The 26,518-nt window shown below is 39.6% G+C and overlaps 1 protein-coding gene across 2 annotated transcripts in view; it reads right to left on the bottom strand.

Annotated features, from left to right (window-relative positions):
• Positions 1 to 26,518, bottom strand: part of apbb1ip (amyloid beta precursor protein binding family B member 1 interacting protein) — a 61,664-nt gene extending 35,146 nt beyond the window's left edge. The window contains exons 1-7 of one of the 2 annotated variants that reach the window (XM_008112394.3): positions 26,319 to 26,518; positions 9,483 to 9,554; positions 7,140 to 7,227; positions 5,277 to 5,575; positions 3,533 to 3,610; positions 2,019 to 2,178; positions 820 to 941 (exon numbers count right to left, since the gene is read on the bottom strand). In XM_008112394.3, the coding sequence (XP_008110601.1) occupies positions 820 to 941; positions 2,019 to 2,178; positions 3,533 to 3,610; positions 5,277 to 5,575; positions 7,140 to 7,227; positions 9,483 to 9,554 (819 nt within the window). In that variant the 5' untranslated portion in view covers positions 26,319 to 26,518. Of the gene's footprint in view, positions 1 to 819; positions 942 to 2,018; positions 2,179 to 3,532; positions 3,611 to 5,276; positions 5,576 to 7,139; positions 7,228 to 9,482; positions 9,555 to 18,795; positions 18,974 to 26,318 lie in introns of those variants that run through there. The other variant, XM_003222058.4, reaches the window with a different exon arrangement.

The raw sequence follows: 26,518 nt of genomic DNA, 5'->3' as shown, positions 1-26,518 counted from the left end.
AACAAACTACAGCCTTCCAGAGGTTACTCTGTCACAGTTCCCATCAACTCTAGTCATGATGTGTAATGATGAAGAATACAAAAATTGTAGTCGAACATCTGGAGGGCCACATAAAACGACATGCCATTCAAATAATAATTTTTAAAAATCACCAGCCAGTATTTTCTTTCAGCTATTGAGATTAAACCTAATTATGGAACCTCTCCAGGACGGACCCACCCCACCCAGCATCATTTCACTGAGTTAAGATTGCCAGGAGAATGGATGGGGATGGGTTTGGAGATGGAATAGGACTTGTCCCCTGTCTTTCAGCCAATAAGGCACCCAGAGCATTTCATAGATAAAGTGACAATATAATGTCCTTAAGCTTATGATCTTAAAAGACATGAAACAAAAGGAAAAGGAGGGTGGCAATGGGAAAGGAGAGTGACAACGGGAGCAAGGGATTAGGTACAGAAAATGTTGACTGCTGTTCTCTCCCAAAGAAAGAAGAGAAGTGCAAGTTAGTATGATATGGGGAGGGGGAAGACATTTCCTCAGGCATTTAAGGTGCATTTGGTAGTAGAAAGGTATGTAAAAATTTAAATAATTAATCCAAAACATCTGAAAGACCAAAAGTTCTTCACTTCTGCATTTTCATCCTTTAAAGGAAACACAGCTCAAACCTCTTTCAGGATATCAATTCTATCATGATGACTTTCTGCACCTTTCATCATTATTATCTGAATGCAAAGCAAATACAAAATGGTGCTATCTCATTGTGAAAAAACTCAATCAGGTCAACATCAACAATGTTTGCTTCATTTCGTATTCTTTCACCTGTGGGTTTTTAAACACAGCATATTTTTCATTTTTCTCGAGAAACAGGATCTTGTTTTCAGTGTCCCGAGTCCAGTCAGATAAGACACCAATCACATTTTCATGATCTTCAAAAAATCTTTCTGGAAAGAACACAAAGGAAATAGTAGAAACAAAGAAAGAAGGAATGTATAGGCAGGCAGGTCATACTTACTTAGCTCCATCTGAGCTAAGATTAATTATTCATTTTTGGCAAAGAAAGAAACAAATTATCTTAATACTCATGTCCTTGTAACAGGCATGGGCAAACGTTGGCCTTCCAGGTGCTTTGGACTTCAACTCCCACCATTCCTAACAGCCTCAGGCCCTTTCCTTTTCCCGCTCAGCCGCTTAAGCTACCTCCTTGGCATGTGGTGGCGTCTCCTTCTCTGGAGGTTTTCAAGCAGAGGCTAGATGGCCATCTGTTTGAAGTGCTTTAATTCAATGTTCCTGTATGGCAGGAGATTGGACTGGATGGTTCTTGGGGGTCTCTTCCAATTCTATGATTCTATATGGTGGGTGGTGAATGCCCTCAGTCCCACTTCTCTTGCCTCTGATGTCCCCCAAAAGCTCTCACACATTTGAATAAAGTAAAAAATTTCTATGAATTTCAAGCCAAAAGCAGTCACAAATGTGTGGAATTATTTCCCCTACCACAAAAACAAAAAAAAACATGGGTAGAAAGATAAGAGCAACAATCAGCCAAAATGGTAGCTGATAAGTGATATGACGTCAGTTCAACCTGAAGGGGAGCCACAGTGATAAAAATAGGAGCCCCTGATGGTGCAATGGGTTAAACCCTCGTGGCGGCAGGACTGTTGACCGAAAGATTGGAGGTTCGAATCCGGAGAGCAGGGTGAGCTCCCACCTGTCAGCTCCAGCTTCCTATGCAGAGACATGAGAGAAGCCTCCCACAGGATGGTAAAACATCTGGGCATCCCCTGGGCAACGTCCTTGCAGACAGCCAATTCTCTCACACCAGAAGTGACTTGCAGTTTCTCAAGTTGCGCCTAACACAAAAAAGTCACTATTTGTTGGAATAGGATCTAATAGTTTATAGTTCCATATGGAAAGTAACAACAGGAGAATGTGACTAAACACAGCATATTCAAACTGCTTTCTGGAAAAGCTGTACAGATATAATATGAGGAGTAAAGATCCTCAAATACTTTGCGACCTACCAATTTGTAGCTCTGGGTATATTTCATAAAGGCACCAGTCAATATTGCAGTCACAGTGGGTCTTTTCAAAGAGATTGTCCAAGACATCACGTGTCACTTGCCGTTCATCCACCATCAGAGACTTTGTGCTGTTATCATTCATGTGCACCTTGACAACAAGCTGGGAGAGGATAATAGACGAGTCAGTTAATTTCAGCATGGACTAAAAGGCTAACATGCTGACGATTCTGCCCGGGTTGATAAGCGCTGGAGATCATTACCGATTCAAATGCACCATGTATCAAAAAATGGGCTTGGAAAACAACGCATGCCCCTTTCTTGTTTTACTAAAGAAAAAAAAGACTAAAAGAGGCCCAAAAATATTTACAGTACCGGTAATCACTAACACAAATTTATCAATAACCAAACAAAAGGAGAGAAAGATGGACAGTTAACTTCAATAATATAGTACAGTAATAGCATATTATTGGTTATACACACAGGAGGTTGTCACATCATCAGTTGAAGTGCAGAATACGGAGACTGAAAAGATGGAACAAAGACTGAACTCTGCAAACATTTTTGCATAAAAGCTTTTCTGCTCATCACTAAGACTGAAAACATGGTGTTCTGATTTAAAAATGCTCTTTTGTTAGTCTAAGGAGAAGTAGTATAATATCTATCCCCTTTCCTGTTCTTATGTAAGTCCCCCAAATATCCCAGGAACCCCTGGACTACAAAAGCTTTGTGTATGATCGTTTCCACAAAAGTCCCTTCCCATGAATAGGTTTCAATTCCACTAATGGAAGGGATGAAATTTGGGGTGTTGCATTGAAATCAAACAGGGAGTTTTCAGTATCTTTCCAGTACAATTCTTTTCTATGGGAACACACCTACTAACCATATTTACTGCTATTATTCATTTCATAAAAAATAAATGGTGCATTGTTTGCATCCTTACAGCCTGACATTTAATGCCTAAACTTCATTAATGCCATTCTATATTAAATAAAGAAAGGAAGGTGGATTTTAAAATTAGAAATGGACATTTTCATGCTGGTGTTCTAATTCATTTCATGGCTGGAATCACTGGGTTGTTGTGCATTTTCCAGGCTTTATGGTCATGTTCCAGAAGCATTCTCTCCTGACTTTCGCCCACATCTATGGCAGGCATCTTCAGAGGTTGTGGGGTATCTTTGCTTCATTTTATTATTGCATATTTTTATTATTGGACTTTAAAATTACATTGTAAATTGCCCTGGAATAAATATCTATAAGCGATGGATTCTAAGATGATTAAATTTTAAAAAGTGGGTGTTAAATCAAGTGATGACACTTTATAATACATATCTCATTTGCCATTTTATCTCTGTGATTTGGACATATTAACTTTTGATTACAGTTTCTGGAAATAATATACTTTGGAAAAACAATTGACTTACAGTGGATAAAAACAGAAGAAAAGCAAAAAAAAAGATATGAAAAGATTATAAATATCAATACTTTGCACAACCTTTTAAATTTTCACTTCCCACCTTTTTAACTTTAGCTTCCTTCAATTTTTCTAGTGCAAGCTTAATTTTGTCTGCTTTCGCTTGTGCTTCTTGGTCTTCCTGAAAGAAAGAGGAAGTAAGATTGTATTTCCCCTTTTAAAGGTGCCAGACTTCAATAAGGCCCCTTCCCCGCTGCCATTTCACAAACATTTAAAGGTTTTTTTCCCTTTTAGAAAATGTTATTTGAGGTTTTCTACTCCCCCTGTCCAGCAAAGCTTGCATACCACATATTTTACAAATAGTTAAAATAACAAAAAGGAATGCCTCTATCATTATAATATTCTATTGGTGGTGTTCTATTGATTCTGAGTACTACTACTAAAGGTAAAGGTTTCCCCTGACATTAAATCCAGTTGTGACCTACGCTGGGGGTTGGTGCTCATCTCCATTTCTAAGCCGAAGAGCCGCCGTTGTCCATAGACACCTCCAAGGTCATGTGGCCGGCATGACTGCATGGAGCGCCGTTACCTTCCCTCCAGAGGTACCTATTGATCTACTCACATTTGCATGTTTTCGAACTGCTAGGTTGGCAGGAGCTGGGGCTAACAGCGGGCGCTCATTCTGCTCCCAGGATTTGAACCTGGAACCTTTTGGTCTGCAAGATCAGTAGCTCAGCGCTTTAACACATTGTGCCACCACTACTACTACTAGTCTATTTTATGTCTGGTTGATTTATTCTGGGCTACTATGTAATCTTACTTAATGGCTATCATACAGATAATTGACACATTAATAATGTGTTCTCCCTTTAGAAACAATTCCTTCCCTCTGGAATGGGTTAATAGAGCCATTCTCATTGGCTTTCATGGCAGACTCCAGCACTGCTGAAGAGAGGCTTTAAACAGTTATGTGGAAAAATCCATTGTCTCTCCAGCAAGGAAAATTACATGGAAATGTCAATTCCCTGGTATTTTCACCTATTCTCATTATAGTTTCAGTGGCAGGGACCTCAACTCTCATGTTCCCCAGCTAGCAGAACCAATACTCAGGATACACTTCAAAACATTTGGAGAGCGCCAGGCAGCCTGCCTCCTAGGCAACACCTGAAAGTGAGGAATGCCACTCAAGATATCCAGACTATTCTGTAAGAATAACTATGCTCCATGCAGGGTGATCTTAATATCATCTGATTTTTTTCGCTTTGTGAACCAAAAAAATCCAACTCTTCCTAGATAATCATACTGTAATTTCATCAACAGTCAAAAGAAATTGCATTTAATACACCAGGGACAAATATATGAGTAGTTTAAATTATTGCCATTACCCTATATTGACTACTTAGTTATAAATGCATAACTAATATCTCCTGGGGCAATCCTCCAAATCCACCTTAATAGCAATCTCATTTGGTGAAAGAGGAGTCTGAAGGCACAAGGAAGGTGATGTTTGCAGCTTCCTCCCACTGCAAGAAAAACTGTGACAACAAATTGCAGCAGTGGTCCTACTCCTGATGGTGAAACAAGCCTGGCAATATCCCATTCCTTGTATCCCAATTGCTAGCTGAAGGAACTTGCTTGGCACAGCTGCTGGCTGTTAAGGTGAGCTTGTGGGCATTTACAATAGTGGCTGCTTAGTGTTATGGAATACAGAGCAGCAACAGATATATAACTAGGTTATGAATCTATAATTGGAATACAGAATATTAAGTCTTTTGCTGCAATAAAAGTATCTTCAGTACTATTTAAAAACAAAAGAGTTTTGAAAAGCAATTTGTTCATCTACTCACCTGAGTGAGTGGTTCAGAAGCCAACGGCGAAGGTGATGGTGGCGGTGGAAGATCAAAGGTTGTTTCTGGAGGGGGAGGTGGCAAGTAATCCTCAACACATGCAACAGGAATATTTGGGAAATCTGACTGATACCCATAAGGGGCATCAGCATTTTCTGGAGGCTGATTCACAGTACTTTGCTGGTTGTTGGATGTGTCCTTTTGTAGGTGGAGTGTAGACTTTTCTACTTCACTTATGTCTGCTACAAGATCAGCCATTAAAGCATCCAAATCAGTGTCTTCCAGAGCATTTAGGGATTCTGTTATAGAAAAAAAAGGCAAAACACATCAGAGATCTTTTCCACTGAAGAAAATCTATTAGTCCTCTTAATACATTCAGTAATATTAATGAGTAACCCATAACAAGACCTGAAAGGAACAAGAAGGGGAAGCAAACTGATGCAGGTCCAGCTGAGGCTAGACTCCCTTCTCACACCTTCCTTTGGATGAAACACCAGAGTCCTGAGGGCAATCCAATAGATAGTTTGCTCCACAGTTAGCCACTTACTGGAAGATAAACCCAGGATACTCCCACCTAAGTCACAGAAGCTTATAAATGAAAGCAAAAACTCCAGATCAGTGTCAAACATAGGGCACTTCCAGACAGCCCAGAAATCTGCACGAAAGGGGTTTTTAAAAACCCACTTTGGTGTGGATTTCTGTCACCACCCCCACCCAAAAACCCAGGTTTTCCAATCGGGATGGCATGCAGCTACCCCAAGTCCCCCAAATTTCCTCAAGATGGCTGTGTGGATTGGGCCCGGGAATCGCATAAAGTGGTCCCCAGGTCCAATCCACACAGGGCCCACACCTGGTAAAACCTGGATGTTACCATAAGATCCAGATCTTACTAGGTGTTTACTGGAGACACTGTTTGGATGCCTCGGGTAAGATAGGGACGGGTCCCACTTTTTGGGCCTGTCTGGATGGGCCCATACACTCCTTTACTACCTCTTCAGGCCATAGGACCTGTACAAACAATATCAGATCCCTAACCTCCACTAAAAAGGTATAATGGGTGTACACCAAAGCCTTAAATTCTTTCCCCGCTAACGGACACATCTGCTTATGTTCTTTCCCCCATCAGGCTAACCAGTAAGATGCTCATTCCCTGTTGTAAGTCTCCGAGGAAGATCAAATTGTCTTCTTCTGACATCAGCCCGGTAGAGCTTTGCCCAATGTAAACAAACGTTAGGATATGTGAGAAAGTGACCCAATCCTCCATGTAAAACATTCTAGAGCTCTCAGTTTACTCTTTTGCAGAGTCTACCCAGACACTGGACATCACCTTCACCATGTCAATTTGGTATGTCAATATGGTCCACCTCCCCTGAAGGAAAATCATGCTGAGCCTGCAAATTCTCTTGAGTAATACCAAGCTATCCCCATTCAAGGTGGATGACTAAACATTAAGAGGAAGCAAAAGAGGCACATGAAGGGGACAGGCAGGCCTTACATTGCCTACCATCCTGCCTCCAGGACCACATGCAAACTTCCTGATCTCTGATCGTGGCAGCCCCAAGACCATATCCTTCCCAGAACATCAGACACAATTTGTATATATCTCCTCTGGTATTAACCATCAGGCTGAAGTATTGGGAACTTAACTTGCACAGAAAATGAATGATAATGTGGAAGCAATTCAAAAGCATGAGAGTTTGAGAGAATGTACAGAACGAGGGTCCCCCGTTCCCACCAATTAATTCAAACCTTTCAAGACTAATAATGTTGGAAGGGGAACAAAGTGCATTTTTTCCTCCCCACAAATCACAACCTATCCTCTTACTCTTTATTTCCTTAGGAGTACAAAAGAATAGAACTTACCATTTAAATCTTTAAAACCAACTGCAAAATTAAATCCATCATTAGATTCTTTTCTTGTTGGTGGGGGGACAGTTTCCATTCCCAGACTCTGATAAAAGAGAAAAAGAAAGAAATGCCACCATCACTTTTCACTGGTAAATGGTGTTAATGTCTCCTAAAATAAGAAGGATGTATATATACGTCTAGATGCCAAATCTTTATAAAAAGAATGAATTGTTTGTATGACTGTGAGATTTCTCTAAAATAGCTTTTTTAAACTTTAACATGAAACGTATTTGCAACCTTGTATGTTACAGGAGTCTTATATGACCTGCAATGTGTGAAAAGCGATCATAAGGAAGTGAGAGATTAATGTGAAAGCATAACAAGATATTTGCCCAAGAACCATTTCTTACTATAGGATTCCACTTTAACACTCTGGATAAAATCTATGGAATCCTGGAATCTACAGTTTCCTTTCCAGAGCTCTCTGGCTGAGATTTCTAAATATTCTTCTCTAAATACAAGGACTAATCACATCACATTAAATAATTACAGTGCTACATTTCATTAACTGTCATGGTATGTGTCACAATCCTGATTTTGAGCACTAAGTCCACAAATGCTTTTTGTTTAAACCCATAAATAAGTGAAATACAATTAAACATTTTACACATTTTCCAATCTCAGTTTTATGGAAAATCTATGGAGAGGAGTTCAATTTAGGGGGGGGGGGCTATTTGTAAAAATGGTCGCACACTGAATTAAATCCAAACTACTTTCGGTTGGCAAAATGTTACATAGCCTTTTTAAATTAAAAATTCTTGCTGTCTATAATCCTTATAGAATTAAAACCTCTCATAAAAGAGTATTAGATGAAAGGAGTGGACTTTTCCCATCAATAAAATGCATAGAAGTTCCTCATCTATTAAATCTATTTGTCATTTATCAAAATTTCAGTCTGCCATATATTTGCCCAGGCTAAAAATAAGAATGGTAGTTGGTAAGAAATACCACTTCCTCTTAAAAATTAACACTTAGGGGAATGAGGAAATGGGTGCAATCTTATTTTTGTGCTATATAAGGAAACAAAATTAACATAGCCAACAAAGGTGTAAGATCAGCTCAATAGAGCTTACTATGGACCATTTCAAACAAATGAATTTAAAATTATAATGTCCTGCCCAGATGATATCAAATTAAATTGGTCCGTTGGATATCATTTGCTTGGCACTTCTCAATGCAATACTATTTAAATCAGCATTACAACATTTATTGTTGTATGTTGGTCCTTCTTTGTCAATGTACAAACTAGAGCATCTGGATTAGAGTCAGCAACTATGCCTATAAGACTTCATGCAGTTCTTGGCCTAATTTCAAAAATCCTCTGCACATAAACTATCCAGTCCTTTGCAAGAGCCATCTATTTCTTCCCCAGCTACCCTCTTTGTGAGGAGAAAAGAGGAAAGAAGGCCGACAGAAGTAGCATCAAAAGAGAGAAGCATCTAATTTTGGCTTTGCTTTGTCCACATCTAGCTGCAACCCAGCTTTCTACAAACATGTGGCCCCCAAATGATTAATTCCAAGGGAATGCTTGAAAAATGCTGTCCATCCCAATCTAGGTACAATTCAATGTGATGGTTGAGGCCAATCATACCGTGAATGTGCCTGTGAGTGAGAGCAATATTGTTGCCACATGTTACCCCTCCAAATGGTCTACACTGTATCAGACAACTGCAAGGTGTAGAAACAGACACTGGCTGAGGTTTGTGCATGGCTCCACATGTGCAATTCCTCCCACCCTCCAACATCTGTTTATCATGAAGGGTGCATCTACACCAGACATGAGCAAACTTTATCCCTCCAGGTGTTTTGGACTTCAACTCCCTGGATGTTAGGAATTGTGGGAGCTGAAGTCCAAAACACCTGGAGGGCCAGAGTTTGCACATGCCTAATGCAAATTGTATCAATTTACAATGCATTCCACATAGAAAACAATACTCCCTTGGTTTTGGACTATGTTCGATTTTTAATTCCATTTACAATATGGAATTCAAAAGATGGGGGAAATGGTTCTAACAAAAACAGGAAACGATAGAATAACTCCCTTCCTAGGTATAAGAGGCATTTTCATATTTTGCTTCAGGTGAAAAGGTCTGAAAAACTGATACTGTTTGTGCTGAAGTGGTTTATTCTAGTCTAAACACAATCATTTCACAGGCAATATGAAGCCATCAAATGAGTGCCAATCTTTGTACACTGCAATAATTTCTTTATTAAATAAAGAGGAAATGAGGAACTCCAGGAGACACAGCAAACAAGATTCTCTCTCTTCTTTCTTTCAGTTACAAAGACATACTTTACCTGGGTCAGCAAATCCATTTCCCCTAATAGGTTGCTGAACATCTGATCTATATCATCACATGCTTCCTCCATCTGAAAAGCAAAAATCAGACATGGGTGAGAATGTTGCATTTCACTGTTTACAAAGAACACAGCAAGCATTTCTGCAACAGAAAGTGACACTGTATTGCAGGGGTTCTCAAACTTTTTCAGCTGCAGAGCCCTTTTGGAAGCAAACGTTTCTCATGAAGACAGAAGAAATGTTATATATGCATTATATATCTGGCTTGGGCAAACTTTTGGACACATGGGCTACACTGCATTTTAAAATTTGACCAACAGCCCAGGCCAGAGGCAAATGGATGGAGAGTGTTTGCGTGAACTAATAGGGAAAAAAAATGAGCAAATTCCTATGCACACTGCACATATCTCATTTGAAGTGCAAAAAAAGGGGGGAAAGGGGAGAAAAAAAAAAGAGAAAATGGAGAAAAAATGTAATAATAATATTAATAGGAAAAATAGGGGGATATAGAAAGGACTGAGCTATTGCTCTATGAGATCGCTGGAGGGGACTGGCACTCAAAGAGCCCTTCCAACAGATGGCCATCTAGCCTTTGTAGTAGTAGTAGTAGTAGTAGTAGTAATAATAATAATAATAATAATAATAATAATAATAGGAAATCAAGTCTCTGACTAACACTGTCAGAATCGTTAGCGCTGATATCAGCATGGAGTTTGGTCTGGAAAAATGTTCGACAGTGGCATTGAAGAAGGGAAAAATCATTGAAAGTGAGGGTATAAATATGCCTAATGGCCAAACGATAAAATGTCACCAGCAAGAGGCTTATAAATATCTGGGCATACTACAGCTGGACAACATCAAACATGAACATGTAAAACTCTGGTCAGCAAAGAATACACTCAAAGGGTCAGAAAAATTCTCAAAAGTAAGCTCAATGGAGGCAACACCATCAAGGCCATAAACACCTGGGCCATACCTGTCATAAAAAATACTGCTGGCATTATAAACTGGACGCAGGTGGAACTAGACAATTTGGACAGAAAAACAAGAAAACTCATGACTATTCATTATTCACTTCATCCTCACAGTGATATTGACCAGCTATATCTGCCTAGAAGATCTGGTGGCAGAGGACTCTTACGAGTAAAACAATCAGTCAAAGAAGAACATGCCCTGGTAGAATATGTAAAGGAAAGTCAAGAACCTGCTTTGATTGAAGTCAAAAATCAGAAACTCCTTGGAGCACAGCTCGCAAAGAATCAGTACAAGAAAACTGCACTACAAACTAGAGCTGACAGCCGGCACAACAAAGCACTGCATGGGCAGTTCCTTGACAAAATTGAAGGAAACATTGATAAGGAGAAAACCTGGCTATGGCTCACCAATGGAACACTGAAGGAGGAGACAGAAGGCCTGATTCTTGCAGCCCAGGAGCAAGCCAGCAGAACAAATGCAATCAAGGCCAAGATTGAAAAATCAGTCAGTGACCCAAAATGCAGACTGTGCAAGGAAGCTGATGAAACTATTGATTATATCCTCAGCTGCTGTAAGAAAATCACACAGACAGACTACAAACAGAGGCACAACTATGTGGCCCAAATGATTCACTGGAATTTATGTCACAAGTACCACCTCCCAGCAATAAAGAACTGGTGGGATCACAAATCTGCAAAAGTAATGGAAAATGAGCATGCAAAAATACTGTGGGACTTTCAAATCCAGACTGACAAAGTTTTGGAACACAACACACCAGACACCACGGTTGTGGAAAAGAAAAAAGTTTGGATTACTGATGTCGCTATACCAGGTGAGTCGAATTGATGAAAAACAACAGGAAAAACTCAGCCGTTATCAGGATCTCAAGATCGAACTGCCAAGGCTCTGGCATAAACCAGTACAGATGGTCCCGGTGGTAATCGGCACACTAGGTGCCATGCCAAAAGATCTCAGCCGGCATTTGGAAACAATACATGTTGACAAAATCATGATCTGTCAATTGCAAAAGGCCACATTACTGGGATCTGCACGCATCATCTGAAAATACATCACACAGTCCTAAACACATGGGAAGTGTCTGACTTGTGATTTTTTGATATGAAATCCAGTATATACACTTAATTTGCTGTGCCATACTCTGTCTTTGTGTCAATAATAATAATAATAATAATAATAATAATAATAATAATAATAATAATAATAATACAAAGGGAAAGAGGTCTAGGCAGCATGGGAGTGAAGAGAAAAGAAACTGGGTGGCGTGGGGGCTAAAGGAAATGGGATTGCATGGTAAGGAGGCACTTTCGGCAGCGGGGGCTTCAGTGGTGGGGGCTTGTGGCCAAGCATGCTTGGAGGAGGGGAAGAGGAGGGAGGAGAAGGGAAGCGTGGAGCCCCTCAATTTGCTTCACGGAGCCCTAAAAGCTCCACAGACCACAATTTGGGAACCGCTGCTATATTGTATTTAAAACTAACTTTTTCTTTCGCCTTACTGCATTGGTACCAGGTGAAGTCACATTTAGAGTAGACTCACTGAAATTGATGGGATTTAAATGATGAATACGGTAACTTGAGTCTACCCTAAATACCAACCCATAGTAATGAACTATTTCATTTTTAAAAACCTTTGGAAAACTTTATCTGAAGTGGTCCATTGATCACCTAGGATGACCTTTTCATTTTCTGAAGAAATAATATCATAGTCTAAGTTAGACTTCAAGTCAGGTGAGGTTTAAAGAAAATTCAAAGCTCTTATTTATTCTTCCAGAACTTGGCCATTCTTTGGAAAGGTTTAGCTCATTAGAGAACACCTGCCATATAGAAAAACACTATCTTGAGAACCTCTACTACAAATCTACAAAGGATTGAAACTTTATAATAATCTGACTGCCATCGTGATCAGGACTGCAACTTTAACAGGATTTCCTCAAACAGAATGGAGGACACAAGACTGATGGTAAAGTACCAGATACTTGGGAAGATATGACCACTGACCTTATTGGCCATGATTTATTATCTTGACCACAAGAATTGGTCATTGATGAATTTAGTATGTTATGATGCCATATGAGGTGGCATATGAAGATAACCTTCAAGTTAGGCAATTAACTATTGCCAGGTCTGTTCAACTTAAGCAAGGCTGCTTATCAGAACAGCAGTCCATCATTTTTTCAACTATTCCTGTCCACAGTTAATATCCAGGATGTTTTGTTACTAGTAGAATGGAATGATTTGAACTTCAAGAGGTTATGTTTTAATCCTGAAGCTGTCTGAAAATTTCTGAACCAAAACATGCAAATGAAGAAAAGCTGACAAATGCAACGATGCTATGTGATGTGAGAAATACAACCAAACTAATAAGCAGTTTACTAGAAATGGTAACAGATGAGCAGAAATTAGCTTCCAGCAAGAAAGACAGATAGCAAAGGTTCAAGCTAGTAACTAAAACATTATAAAGAAAGTATATACCAACCACATGATTAAGAAGGGGAAGACACAAGTCATAATTCTGATATTTCTTCCATGTGGAAATGAATCATTCCAGGGAAAGATGGAAATAGGATAGCAGAAAAATGGTTAAACTCACTCCAGATTTTTTCTTCTCATTCTGTCTGGTGAAAATTGCCTAACAAGTGATCAATGTTCAATGTCATGAGATCAGATCTAAAAGCACCATTGTGTTACTGACTAGCTCAATCCCTATCAGACATATTTATGTGTGTGTGTATGTAGAAACTGACAGCATATATACTATACATGCGATATATAGTATACATATACTCTATATACACACACACACACACACACACACACACACACACACACACATATATATCTATATACATACATTGAATTATATATATATACCGCATTGAATTGTATATATACAGCATTGAAGCAATGCTCCTGTGCCGTCAACTTCGCTGTACTGGCCACGTTGTCCAAATGCCCAATAACCATCTCTCAAAGAAGTGACTATACTACCAACTCATGAACGGGAAATGTAATGTTGGTGGACAGGAAAAGAGATTTAAAGATGGGCTTAATGCTAACCTTGAAAACTGTGGCATAGACACCAACAACTGGGAAGCCCTGGCCCTTAAGCGCTCTAGCTGGAGGTTAGCTGTAGAATCATAGAATAGTAGAGTTGGAAGCGACCTCATGGGCCATCTAGTCCAACCCCCCGCTAAGAAGCAGGAAATCGCATTCAAAGCACCCCCGACAGATGGCCATCCAGCCTCTGCTTAAAAGCCTCCAAGGAAGGAGCCTCCACCACAGCCCGGGGGAGAGAGTTCCACTGTCGAACAGCCCTCACAGTGAGGAAGTTCTTCCTGATGTTCAGGTGGAATCTCCTTTCCTGTAGTTTGAAGCCATTGTTCCGCGTCCTAGTCTGCAGGGCTAGAAAACAAGCTTGCTCCCTCCTCTCTATGACTTCCCCTCACATATTTGTACATGGCTATAATGTCTCCTCGCAGCCTTCTCTTCTGCAGGCTAAACATGCCCAGCTCTTTAAGCCGCTCCTCATAGGGCTTGTTCTCCAGACCCTTAGTCATTTTAGTCTCCCTCCTCTGGACGCTTTCCAGCTTGTCAACATCTCCCTTCAACTGCGGTGCCTAAAATTGGACACAGTATTCCAGGTGTGGTCTGACCAAGGCAGAATAGAGGGGTAGCATGACTTCCCTGGATCTAGACGCTATTCCCCTATTGATGCAGGCCAGAATCCCATTGGCTTTTTTAGCTGCCGCATCACATTGTTGGCTCATGTTTAACTTGTTGTCCACGAGGACTCCAAGGTCTTTTTCGCACACACTGCTGTCAAGCCAGGCGTCCCCCATTCTGTATCTTTGATTTCCATTTTTTCTGCCGAAGTGAAGTATCTTGCATTTGAAGTGAAGTATCTTGCAGCTGTGACCAGCAATGCTGTGGAATTTGAAGAGGCACGAATGGAGAGCGAAAGGGCAAAATGAGCCAAGAGAAAACCGATGTCCTCACTGTGGAAGAACATGCAGTTCAAGAATAGGGCTCTACAGTCACCTACATATCCACCGCCAGGACACTACACCTGGAAGACAATCGTACTCGGACAACAAGGGATCGCCTAAGACACACACATATACACACTATTAATATTCATCATTAGTTATCCAGGCATTTAAAAAGTGTGGTCAAGTTGGTTTAAAAAAAATTTAAATTGCAAAGACCCTGAAAAATAAACATAAGCCAAAATCCATTTTGGAAGTAAGTGCCTTTGAACTTCAAATAAACTAAATTAGAACTGGATCCTTAAGTTCATGTGGCAAGAAATACATCACAAACGATGAAAAGTGACTGTTTATTCCACATTCTGCCACAGTGAATTCCAATTATTTTTCTCCCTAGCTCTCAGTATTTTAACCCATTGTCGATCATGGAGAAAAATTAACCAAGCTCAGAATTAATAGATAGAAAAATGGTCCATTCTCTTCTGGAAAGCAATAGCTCCAGTCATGAGTTCATGGCTGATATCCATACAATTGAGAAATGTCTGCAATATTCCAGCACACCCCACAAGGCTCCGAATGCTAAATGAACAATGGCAATGCAGTATGTTACTGACACACAGAAGAGATCAGTGATCTGAGCAGATATGGTAATTGCTAGAGAAAGAAATGAGCAAGAAGGCCCCTTTAGGCATATAGCTTAGTAAGATGTCATTTAGACTGGTTCATATTTATGAGATAATGATGAGATTAATATCAATTGGGCAGCTCTATTCGAAGAGGCTGGTTTCACTTGAGCAACAAAAACGAATGCATGACTGCAGATGAAGTGGCATTTTTCCATTGCCAGCTGTGGTGAAGCTTTCCGCCAGAATCCACGAATACTTCCAAATTACCAGAAAAATGCATAGCACTTTGTCTAGGACACTGATTGGGAAATAGCTGGGATCCTTTTGCCAACTCCCTCTCAGCCTTCCAGTAAACACCTTGCACAGCAAACCAAATGGTGCGATTTAGTAAATGCTCGCAGGCCATTGCCTTCTGCTTATCAGCACCATGGATGAGTTCAAATCCTTTTGTTTAAGTAAATCCTGAATTCCTGTATGAGCAAAATTGTTCCTGCCTCACATTTCAAGCTACTGAAGGGTGCCAATAACTGATGATACTCAATTCAATGACCCATTGTGTTAATGCAGAAGTAACACAATGTAATTGTATTACATTGTGAAACACTCTAAATCTGCCATATATACTGTCACCTAAGCTTGGCATTAATTTCTTTAATTTTTTTCAATATAATATCACATATTTTGCACTATAGGAAATAGTCTGATCTCCATCTCATATTGCACAAATGTCCCTTCTATCCAAATTGAGCTAAACACAGTTATAGAATCATTATACAGTTATTCCCAAGTTATGAACAAGATAGGATTTGTAGCTTTGTTCTTAAATTGAATGTTTATGTAAGTCAGAACAGGTACAAGTGTAACTCCAGCGCTATATATATCTTTCCCCCATGATAACTCTTTCCGGGGTGAATTCTCCTTCTCGCTTCCTATTGTCTCACCCCTGTTCTTCACTGTGAGTTTTTTGGAAGTGGGATGTTTGTAACTATATAACAGTATAGTATAAACAATCAGATTGTTTCTCATGAGGAATACACAATGAGCATTTTAGAATTCTTTCACCCCAATAACACATTACTGGGGAAAATTCATCATACTTTAAACACAAGAGGAAACAGACGAGCATTTTAGCTTAACTGTTAGTCCAGTGCTATTCTATACACCAAAAAACTGACAGTAAAGTCTTCCCTATCATACCTCATTGGTTTAGAACTCAGAAGGACTCTTCTCAAATGCTAATGTTATAATTTAGTAAGTGGTAAGAGAAATACGTGAGATAAGTCTTCTTTCCTTTGTTTTAGCATTCACTGCATCCATTCTATAAAAAGCCCCAGAAATTCCGAATCTTACCAGCAAACAGATGGGCTATCAGCAACTGTAATTCCTGACATCCAAAACTGATTAGTATGAAATCAAATAAAAATTTCCCTTCAGGCAGGATGGATTTATAGCTATCCAAAGATTATTCTTCATGCTAAACGGCAACATGAGCTCAGATGCATATTTCTAATTGGTGAATTTGTTAACATGGCAATTTCCTTACTTAGTTTGGTGTTGTTTATTAATGCCATGTAACAGCATTTTGAAATTGAACTTGGTATTGTTCTACAAGGCTCACATTGTGGGGGCCATAGTCCACAATAAGAGTTGGGAGAAATGTGCAGCGTTGGAGCTGTAAAGCAGTAGGATGGAAACACAGAGACAGATTTCTTGCACCAAGTAGTAGTAAGATGGGAACACGGTTGTCAGCTTGGTAGAAGGCAAGATGGCAGATCAACAGTAATTTGGCACTGCATCACATGGTAGGAAGCAGGGGAACAGAAGGTATTTTTCCATTAGTGCCCATGCTATGAGGTTGGAGAGATATGCCATGCAGCTAACCCTAGATCCAAAAGTATCCACCAAGAACAAACAAGGAGTCAAGATCCTGAGTATTTAGACTGTGGGAGATAGCAGGAAGTGCGAAAACAATGCTATTATTACCCAGCATGAGTATAACTGTATGAGCTCTCAGTACCCTTGCCTGACATAACAGGCTTTGGCTCCATTAGAATTAATGAAAATCTTCTTCACAACACTGAACTACACAATCAACACAATCCCACTGGTCTATTATGCATTTACTGACAGACTCACAGCTTGTAATCTAGATGGGTCCAGTTGCTACCCTGAACATACCCAGTGTTTTCTAATTTGGAAAGTAACAAAACAAAGAACTGGAAAGCACATAGTTACAGTAAAAAAACAAAAGGGCTACGCGTTCTATTTTTAAAAAAAAAAGTCCAACCTGTTTCAACCTTATCACAAAGTGGCCTTCTTAAAATGCCTCCTTTCTTTTAATACATACATATTTTCTTGTATAGTCTGCATATTGCAACTTCAGAAATTTCTGAAGAAAGCCCCTATGATGAGACTAAAATGCACTGGGCTTTTTAAAGAAAAAAGATTTTGATCATCACATAGCATATGGTGTCCAGTCTCCTTTTAGTCTTTAATTTGGAAAATAAGCAGGTTTGAGTCTGTTTGGTATTCAAATGTAAGAGCAAGTAATTCAAGGGAAAGTTTGAAAAAAGCTCTGCCTGAAACTCGGACAGGCGCTCCCTGTCAGAGTTGATATCGGGGGCTGGATGTTAAGAGTGTTCTGGACACTGGATTAAAATCACCACATGTACTTCTTTCTGACAGGCACATCATGTCCTTCAACATGTCAACGTTAAACACTGGAAGATGTGTGGCCATGAACATCAAAGTGTGGTCAAGATGGCAAATGTTATTAATGAGGAAGATCTGATCAGTTTGCTTTAGCCCAGTGGTTCCCAATCTTTTTTTGACCAGGGACCATTTTGGCCAGGGACCACTTTGTGCAATTTACCCATAGTACAGGCAGTCCCCAAATTACAAACATCCAACTTGACTCATAGTCAAGAACGGGGGTGAGACAACAGGAAGTGAAAGAAATCTACCCTTTTGAAGGGAAATTTACTCCTGAAAGTGTTATCATGGAAAAAAGGTGTCTCCACTGAAGCTTTATTGCCAATCCTTGTTTCCACAACAAGCGAAAATCTTCAAATTCTAATGATCATAGGGACAGAAAGTGAGGTGAAATCTTCTGAACAGGGCACAAACAGCAAAACAAACCCCACAGGGGTGGTGACCCTATGCTATCCAAAGCTTTTATATCTATCTATCTCAGTGGTTTCCAACCTCTGGGCCTCCAGGTGTTTTGGATTTCAACTCCAAGAAATCCCAGTCATCTTACCAGCTGTTAGGAACTGTGGAAGCTGAAGACTCCAAAAAACCTGGCGGCCCAAAGGTTGAGAACCACTGATATATCTGGAATCACACTTAAAATGTACTGTTCTGATTTACATACAAATTAAACTTAAGAACAAACCTATAGAACCTATCTTGTTTATAAATTGGGGACTGCCTGTAGCCCAGAACCATACAAGCTGAATGCACACAGGCAGGAAGAGGATTAATATGGATCTATTGCCCTCATTCCTGACTTCCCACAAGCTCATAAACTGTTGTAGTAGTCCTTTGCCATCTATCAGTGTGCAAATAAGCAAAGAGTTAAAGCATTATTTCCTCTTAATTTGTACAGCTATCTAAAGAGCTACTGTTAATTCTATAATATTTTCTACTCCAACTCTGATTGATTTTTGTGTCTGTTTATAAATTCAGGCTGATAGACAATAAACAGTTACCTCCTCAAGATACAAAGCTATCTTTTCAGATAAATCTTCTATCCACCATCTCACCCTTAGCGTGTGAAGCAAAGACACCACAATTTTATTTCAAGATGTTTATCTTTTCTCTAATGCAAAAGTTCATGTAACGGTGGTTTAACTATTAAAAGGTTACAGCTTTTCCTCCAATTGCTAAAGAGGATCCTTCCACACCCCTCACGAAGCTTTCTGGATCAAGGGTTAGCTAACTGTTCTCAACAGTGCTCCAGTGAGAGCCTTCCTTCATATAGCTGGTTTTTAATATAGCTGGTTTTAATAATGTGCTATTATGTACTGTTGTTTTATATGAGTTGTTAGAAATTGTATTGTTTGTGTTACATATAATTTGATTTTGTATTGTCCTAAGTTTGAATGGCACCAAATTGTTGACAAGTGTTAGCTGCTCTGAGTCCCTCAATGAGGGAAGGAGGGTGGGATATTAAACAAAGTAAATAAATAAACAAACCTTGCAAATGACCATTTCTTTTCCACTATGACTTGATAATGCATCTATCTTGTAATGCAGGCTTTGTAGGTGCCTCTTATGTCTGATGGGAGAACAGAAGTAAACTGCAGTGGTGCATTCTCAGGATGGAAATCTGTTGACTAGGGACATTCACTGGCAACTAATAACCACTGCTGAATCTTAGTTTCACTATAAACAGAAGTACCTGAATCTATTATACAGGCGGTCTTAATTTACTCATATAACAACACTGGGCCATTTAATACAATCGTTTTGGCCACTTTTTCTCCTTCGGCATGTATTTGGCTAAAATGGCACACTATATGAACAAGAACATGGCAGACACCTTGCAGAGACTTCCACAACCCTAACATGTTTTAAAGTTGCCACAGAAATCAGGATACCATACATATTTTGCAAGCAGGATGTCTCAAACTAAAACACTGACATCTCAAGTTAAAAAGGAACTGGTAAATAGGTGATCAGGTAAATAAGTGATGGGGAAAAATTCTGCCTAAGAGCCTAGAGAACTACTTTGAGTGGATGGTGCAATGGTGTATGACTGAGGGTGCATCAACAATGTAGAATTAATGCAGTCTGACACCACTTTAACTAAGTGCTATGGGATCTTTGAATGTAGGCACCAGGACTATTTGGCAGAGACTATTTCTATTGGGCCCCTGGTGGCACAGTGTGTTAAAGTGCTGAGCTGCTGAACTTGCGGACCAAAAGGTCCCAGGTCCAAATCCCAGGAGTGGAATGAGCGCCCGCTGTTAGCCCCAGCTCCTGCTAACCTAGCAGTTTGGAAACATGAAAATGTGAGTAGATCAATAGGTACCGCACCGGCGGGAAGGTAATGGCGCTCCATGCAGTCATGCTGGCCACATGACCCCACATGACCTTGGAGGTGTCTACGGACAATGCTGGCTCTTCGGCTTAGAAATGGAGATGAGCACCAACCCCCAGAGTCGGTCACGACTGGACTTAACGTCAGGGGAGACATTTACCTTTACCTTTTATTTCTACAGATCTTGTAAAACTTCATAGCATTAATCCATGGCAGTTAAAGTGATGTCAACCTGCATGAATTCTACACTGTAGATGCACTTGAAGTATAGACAGAGTCATGGTAGAACTAAATGTTTGGCAGTTTACATGACACTTTTTTCCTTGTCAGAGCACACCCATGTATAGCTTGGGCAGGTAAAAACATATCTAAATACAGGGTATGTCCAAATGAACAACCCCTTTGATACATGTTACCTATTAGGGAGAAATTGTAGGCTAAGGATAAGCTATCTGAATGCACTCAGTCTTTCTTTAAAAAAAATTACAGTGTCTAATTATAACCTATAATAATTCTTGCATGTTCTGGGACAAAGAGCCCCTGTCTCCAAGTGCTGCCAGATGTATTTTGTGCCCTCTCAATTGAGTATAGAGCTATAGAAGAAATAATGTGAAGATATATACAGTATATGATCTCATCATTCCTAAATCCAAATTACATTCTATTTATTTGCTTATTTTACTATCCATCTCATTGCTATTTCCTACACGTGGCCTTTTTGATGAACTAACTACTGGTTCTGCTATTACAATAGAGTCTCACTTATCCAACATTAGCTTATCCAACGTTCTGGATTATCCAATGCATTTTTGTAGTCAATGTTTTCAATACATCATGATATTTTGGTGCTAAATTCGTAAATACAGTAATTACAGCATAGCATTACTGTGTATTGAACTACTTTTTCTGTCTAATTTGTTGTATAACATGATGTTTTGGTGCTTAATTTGTTAAATCATTAACTAATTTGATGTTTAATAGGCTTTTCCTTGATCCCTCCTTATTATCCAACATATTCACTTATCCAACGTTCTGCCGGCCCGTTTATGTTGGATAAGTGAGACTCTACTCTAGTTGATATGAGACTGCATCAAAAGGTTCTATCATATCTGACTCTCTCATAGATTTTGACAGTCTATACATTCTACCAGTTGACTATTTCATGATGCATTTACATTTTATGATGTTAATATAACAGAAATGAATTGTTTATTTGGACTGCTCTGTTATGTTCTGAAATGAACTAGTATTCAAATGCTTATTGTAATGATGATTGATGCAACTGTTGTTTTGTATTACATGTGTTGTGGGGTCACTTTGGCCTCTCCCACACAGCTAAATAAAATCCCACATTATCTGCTTTGAACTGGAATGTATGGCAGTGTGGACACAAATCAAAGCAGATATTATGGGATTTTCTGCCTTGATATTCTGGGATATATTCTGGGTATGGAGGGGCCTTTTGGAAGTATGGAAAAGGGGCACATAACATGTGATCCCCATATCCATAATGGATATGTTCCTGAACTTACTGTGGAAACAAGAAACCATGGATAATAGTGAACCCTATAGAAATGGAATGACCTCCATCGGAAGTTCCCTGCAAATTTCTAGAGAAGTTCCTTCTTTAAAAATCTCTGGGTCTTTCCACACAGCCATATAACCCAGAATATCAAGACAGAATAGCTCTCAGGATCTGCTTTAAATTGGGTTATCTGAGTCCACACTGCCATATAGCCCAGTTCAAAGCAGATATTGTGGGATTTTATTCAGCTGTGTGGAAGGGGCCTAAGTCCTCCAGATTCTGGGGTAATTCTATCTATTTAGAATCACCCCAAAATTGGAAAAATATCTAGATGTCTAGTTGCTCATATTATGTTTTTCCATATACAGGACCAGTTATGAGCAATAGTGACTTATTTGATGGTGACCTAGAGTAGCTGAACAGACAAAATTGATAACGTTCTGAAAATATCCCAGAAATACCAGTAGCCATTCAGCCAAGGAGCATATCTTTAAGGTATAAACGGCATACATTATGTACTTTATTGTTTATGTACTGTTTATGCACAGAGACTCGGTGCTTTTGGTACAACTATACAGTAAGTTAAAATCAGGAGGTGCTATGATCTTCATCATGGCATTTCAGTGTCAAGAAAAATAAGGATGAATTTTCACTGTAGAATTAATACAGTTTGATACCACTTTAATGCTATAGAATTCTTGAAATTATAGTTTGGTAAGGCGCCAGTACTTTTTGGTAGAAAAAGCTTAAAGACCTTGTAAAGCTGTAACTTCATTATTTCATAGCACTGAGCCATTGAAATTAAAGTGGATTCAAATTGCATTAATTCTACAGTCCAGAAGCACCCTAACATTCCTGTTTTTAAATTTCTAAAAGGTGCAGAAACTATGACCAGAGAACAGCGGTTGAGAATGTGGCCCCCCATATATCTTTGAATCGCAATTCCTATTATGAACAGCCCTTATTATGATACATACTAACTAGACAATCAAGCAATATAGTGGGGCCACATAATGCTCACCCCTTTATAGAAAAAGAAGCAGTAAGAAGTGGACTCTTTTTCTTACAAATGTAACTCTGGAGTTCCTGTAGAAGATTATTAGGATTTTACAGTGTGGGTGTGACAATTAGTTAGGAAAAGGTGGATCTTAAAAAAAAACAATGGCAAGCATAAAAAATAAGGACAAAATATGCCTAGTTTCTAGGAAATATCAAAATAAAAAACAATAGACACAGTATTCCTTGGCCCATACTAAAACGTGATGCCTTCAAATAAGGCTTCAGTTTCAAAATGTATCAGGACCTCACTTGAGGAAATTACCTTGCAACCACCAGAAATGCTTTCACTATAATATGAATAACAAGCAACAAGCCCAATGTAGTGTAGTTCAAATAAGATACATGGGAAAATACTGGGTGCATCTACACTTTAGAACGGATGCGGTTTGACACCACTTTAACATCCATGACTAAATGCTACAGAATCATGGGAATTGGTGCCTCACCAAACTGCAACTCCCATGATTTCATAGCATTGAACCATGGACATTAACATGGTAGTCAAACATTCAAACCACTATACCATGCTGGATCCATGTGCTTTACAATCCCTATTTGAGCAATTACTTTACTAACCCTATTCAAGAATAATTTAAAGCTGTACAAGCTCCCACATTCTCCACAGCTCTTCGTCAAGAAAAATAATGAAAAATGCAAAGAACATGGAAAACTAGTACAAGATAATTTTGTGACATCTGAATTAACCATCTGAATTGACTGTCCAGATATGAATTTCAAGTTTTGTTTCGGGATACTAGTTCTTTTTGCATGACCACTAGCTATTTTCCTTTATCTTCATGTTGTACTTTTCCAAAGAAAATGAATGCATGATTCACTCACTACCTACATGCTGCTCATAATCACAGGACACTTTGCTAAAGAAAAGCATGTGAAAAGTCACACAGTGGCTTGTGGAAGGAGTATGTGAGATGATGGTAACTAAAATGTCTGTTCTGTTAAATTCAATAAATATGGTGCTACATAACAAAGGAAACCTCTTTCACACCCTTAAGGAAAGGGGCTGCCCATTTTTATTCTCCTTTATAATCAGATACTATACATGATTCTTTTTATAACCCTTTTTCAAATTCAGTTGGTCTTGAAGACAACTTTGTGGTTCTTCTGTGTTGCAAGAGGGTTTTGCCACAGCTCACACGAGCTTTTGCAAATTTCTGGGGCAGGAAGTTCTGCAGAGCTAGTAAAACTACTGGAAGAGAAGTGAGAATACAAAATCTTTTCAGACTACCATGTTAAAAAAAAAAGGTCAGGCCCTTCCATACAACCATAAATATCAATTCAGATAATCAACAATATCTGCTTTGAACTGGGTTATCTGAGTCCACACTGCCATATAACCCAGTTCAAAGCAGATAATGTGGGATTTTATACAGTTGTGAGGAAGGGACCTAAGTTAGTACATGAATGGGAGAATGCCAAGGAACAGCAGGTGCAGTGTTCTATATTTCAGATAAAGCTACCTGGCAAAAGCTGTTTCTGAGTTTTCTTTTACTAAGAAAGTCCTATAAAAATTATGGTGTTGCCATAAATCCACAGGCCATTTGAAGAGTCATACACATACATACAAATATGCACACACACAAGAGTAGACTGTAGACTGTATTTCAGAAGGACATGTCAAAACTACCTTTGAATATCCATTCTCTGAGAGAATCATCAGAAATCCATTGAGTTGCCATAAGTCGACAGGTGAGTTGAAGGCTCATGTACATAAACATATGATCACCAAGACTTTATAGACTATTTCAGAAGAAGGATCTGGCAAAACCACCTCTGAGTTTCTCTTGCCTCAGAAAACTCTATGAAGTTAATGGGGGCACCATAAGTCGACCGCCAACCTGAAGGCTCATAACCTCATGCACATGAACCAAGTACTCTGAGCTTCACTTCAAAGGACCTGGCCAAATCACAGTTGAGTATGAAATCCATGTGAAATCCATATGGTTGCCACAAGACCACAGACAACTTGAACACACACACACACACACACACACACAAGCAAAGGGATGTATTGAAGAATAAGGACCTGAGAAAACCACCTCTGAGGGCCCTTCCACACAGCTCTATATCCCAGAATATCAAGGCAGAAAAACCTATGAAATGGCTTGGGGTTGCCAGAAGTCAACAGGCAACTTGAAGACACACACACACAAGGCTAAGTATTTGGGGTGGCCTTTCAGAGGAAGGCCTTCTGAGTATCTCATGCCTCAGGCCCCTTCCACACAACTGAATAAAATCCCACATTATCTGCTTTGAACTGGGTTATATGGCAGTCTGGACACAGAAAACTCAGATACAGTAGAGTCTCGCTTATCCAACATAAATGGGCCAGGAGAATGTTGGATTAGCGAATATGTTGGATAATAAGGAGTGATTAAGGAAAAGCCTATTAAACATTAAATTAGGTTATGATTTTACAAATGAAGCACCAAAACATGTTATACAACAAATTTGACAGAAAAAGTAGTTCAATACGCAGTAATGCTATGTAATAATTACTGTACAGTAGAGTCTCACTTATCCAAGCCTCGCTTATCCAAGCCTCGCTTATCCAAGCCTCTGGATAATCCAAGCCATTTTTGTAGTCAATGTTTTCAATATATCGTGATATTTTCGTCCTTTGGCCTAGATTTGTTTTTTATATCTATCTGTTTTTAACGTTTTTTCTTGCAAGATTGTTTTTATGATGGTTTTACTGATATTGTTGATTTATTGTTGTAAATTTGTTTTGATTTGTTTTTATATTGTGATGTTGGGCAAGGCCCCATGTGAGCCGCCCTGAGTCCCTACGGGGAGATGGGGCGAGACACAAGAATAAAATTATTATTATAAATTATTATTATTTTGGTGCTAAATTCGTAAATACAGTAATTACAACGTAACATTACTGTGTATTGAACTACCTTTTCTGTCAAAGTTGTTGTCTAACATGTTGTTTTGGTGCTTAATTTGTAAAATCATAACCTAATTTAATGTTTAATAGGCTTTTCCTTAATCTCTCCTTATTATCCAAGTTATTCGCTTATCCAAGCTTCTGCTGGCCCGTTTAGCTTGGATAAGTGAGACTCTACTGTATTTATGAATTTAGCACCAAAATATCACGATGTACTGAAAACATTGACTACAAAAATGCGTTGGATAATCCAGGACGTTGGATAAGTGAGTGTTGGATAAGCGAGACTCTACTGTATTGTGTGTGGGGTTTGCTACCTTGACATTCTGGGTTATATGGTTGTGTGGAAGGGCCCTGAGAAAACCCTATGAAATTCATGAGGCTGCCATAAGTTCACGCACACACAAAAGATAAGTTCTGTGGGCTACCTTTGAGAGGAAGGACCTGCCCAAGCCCCCCTCAGAGCGCCCCTTGCCCCAGACAGCCCCATGGGGCGTTTTGGGGTTTCCAGGAGTCGCTCACAAACATCCAACCACCAGCGAGGCTGTCGCAACCTGCCCGCAACTTCCCTTTCGCTCTGCTTGCAAAGTTTCTGTCCCTTCCAAAAAGGGCGCGGATTCCAAAGACCCTTCTTAATGCGAGCAGTAAGCGGGGCCGAGAGAAGGGCCCCTTCCCAAGCTGAGCTCCTTGTTACCTTGCCGGCTTGGCGCGGGCTCCAGGGAGCGCCTGGAACAAGGCTTCAGGTGGACACGAGTGGCCGGGCTCCGTGGGAGGGCTGCCTTCCTTTCTTGCTGGAGGTGACGAGAAGAAGAGATTCCCTGTGCGAAGAGGAAGCGGGGCCGAGGCGGGGCCCGGGCTCAGGGCTGTGTCGAAAGATCACGGCACAGAAAAAGG

The sequence above is a fragment of the Anolis carolinensis genome, chromosome 6 (assembly GCF_035594765.1).
Source record: "Anolis carolinensis isolate JA03-04 chromosome 6, rAnoCar3.1.pri, whole genome shotgun sequence".
Classification (NCBI taxonomy): domain Eukaryota; kingdom Metazoa; phylum Chordata; class Lepidosauria; order Squamata; family Dactyloidae; genus Anolis; species Anolis carolinensis.
The sequence above is the reverse complement of the archived record's forward strand: the minus strand, read 5'-3'. Positions and strand labels throughout refer to the sequence as shown.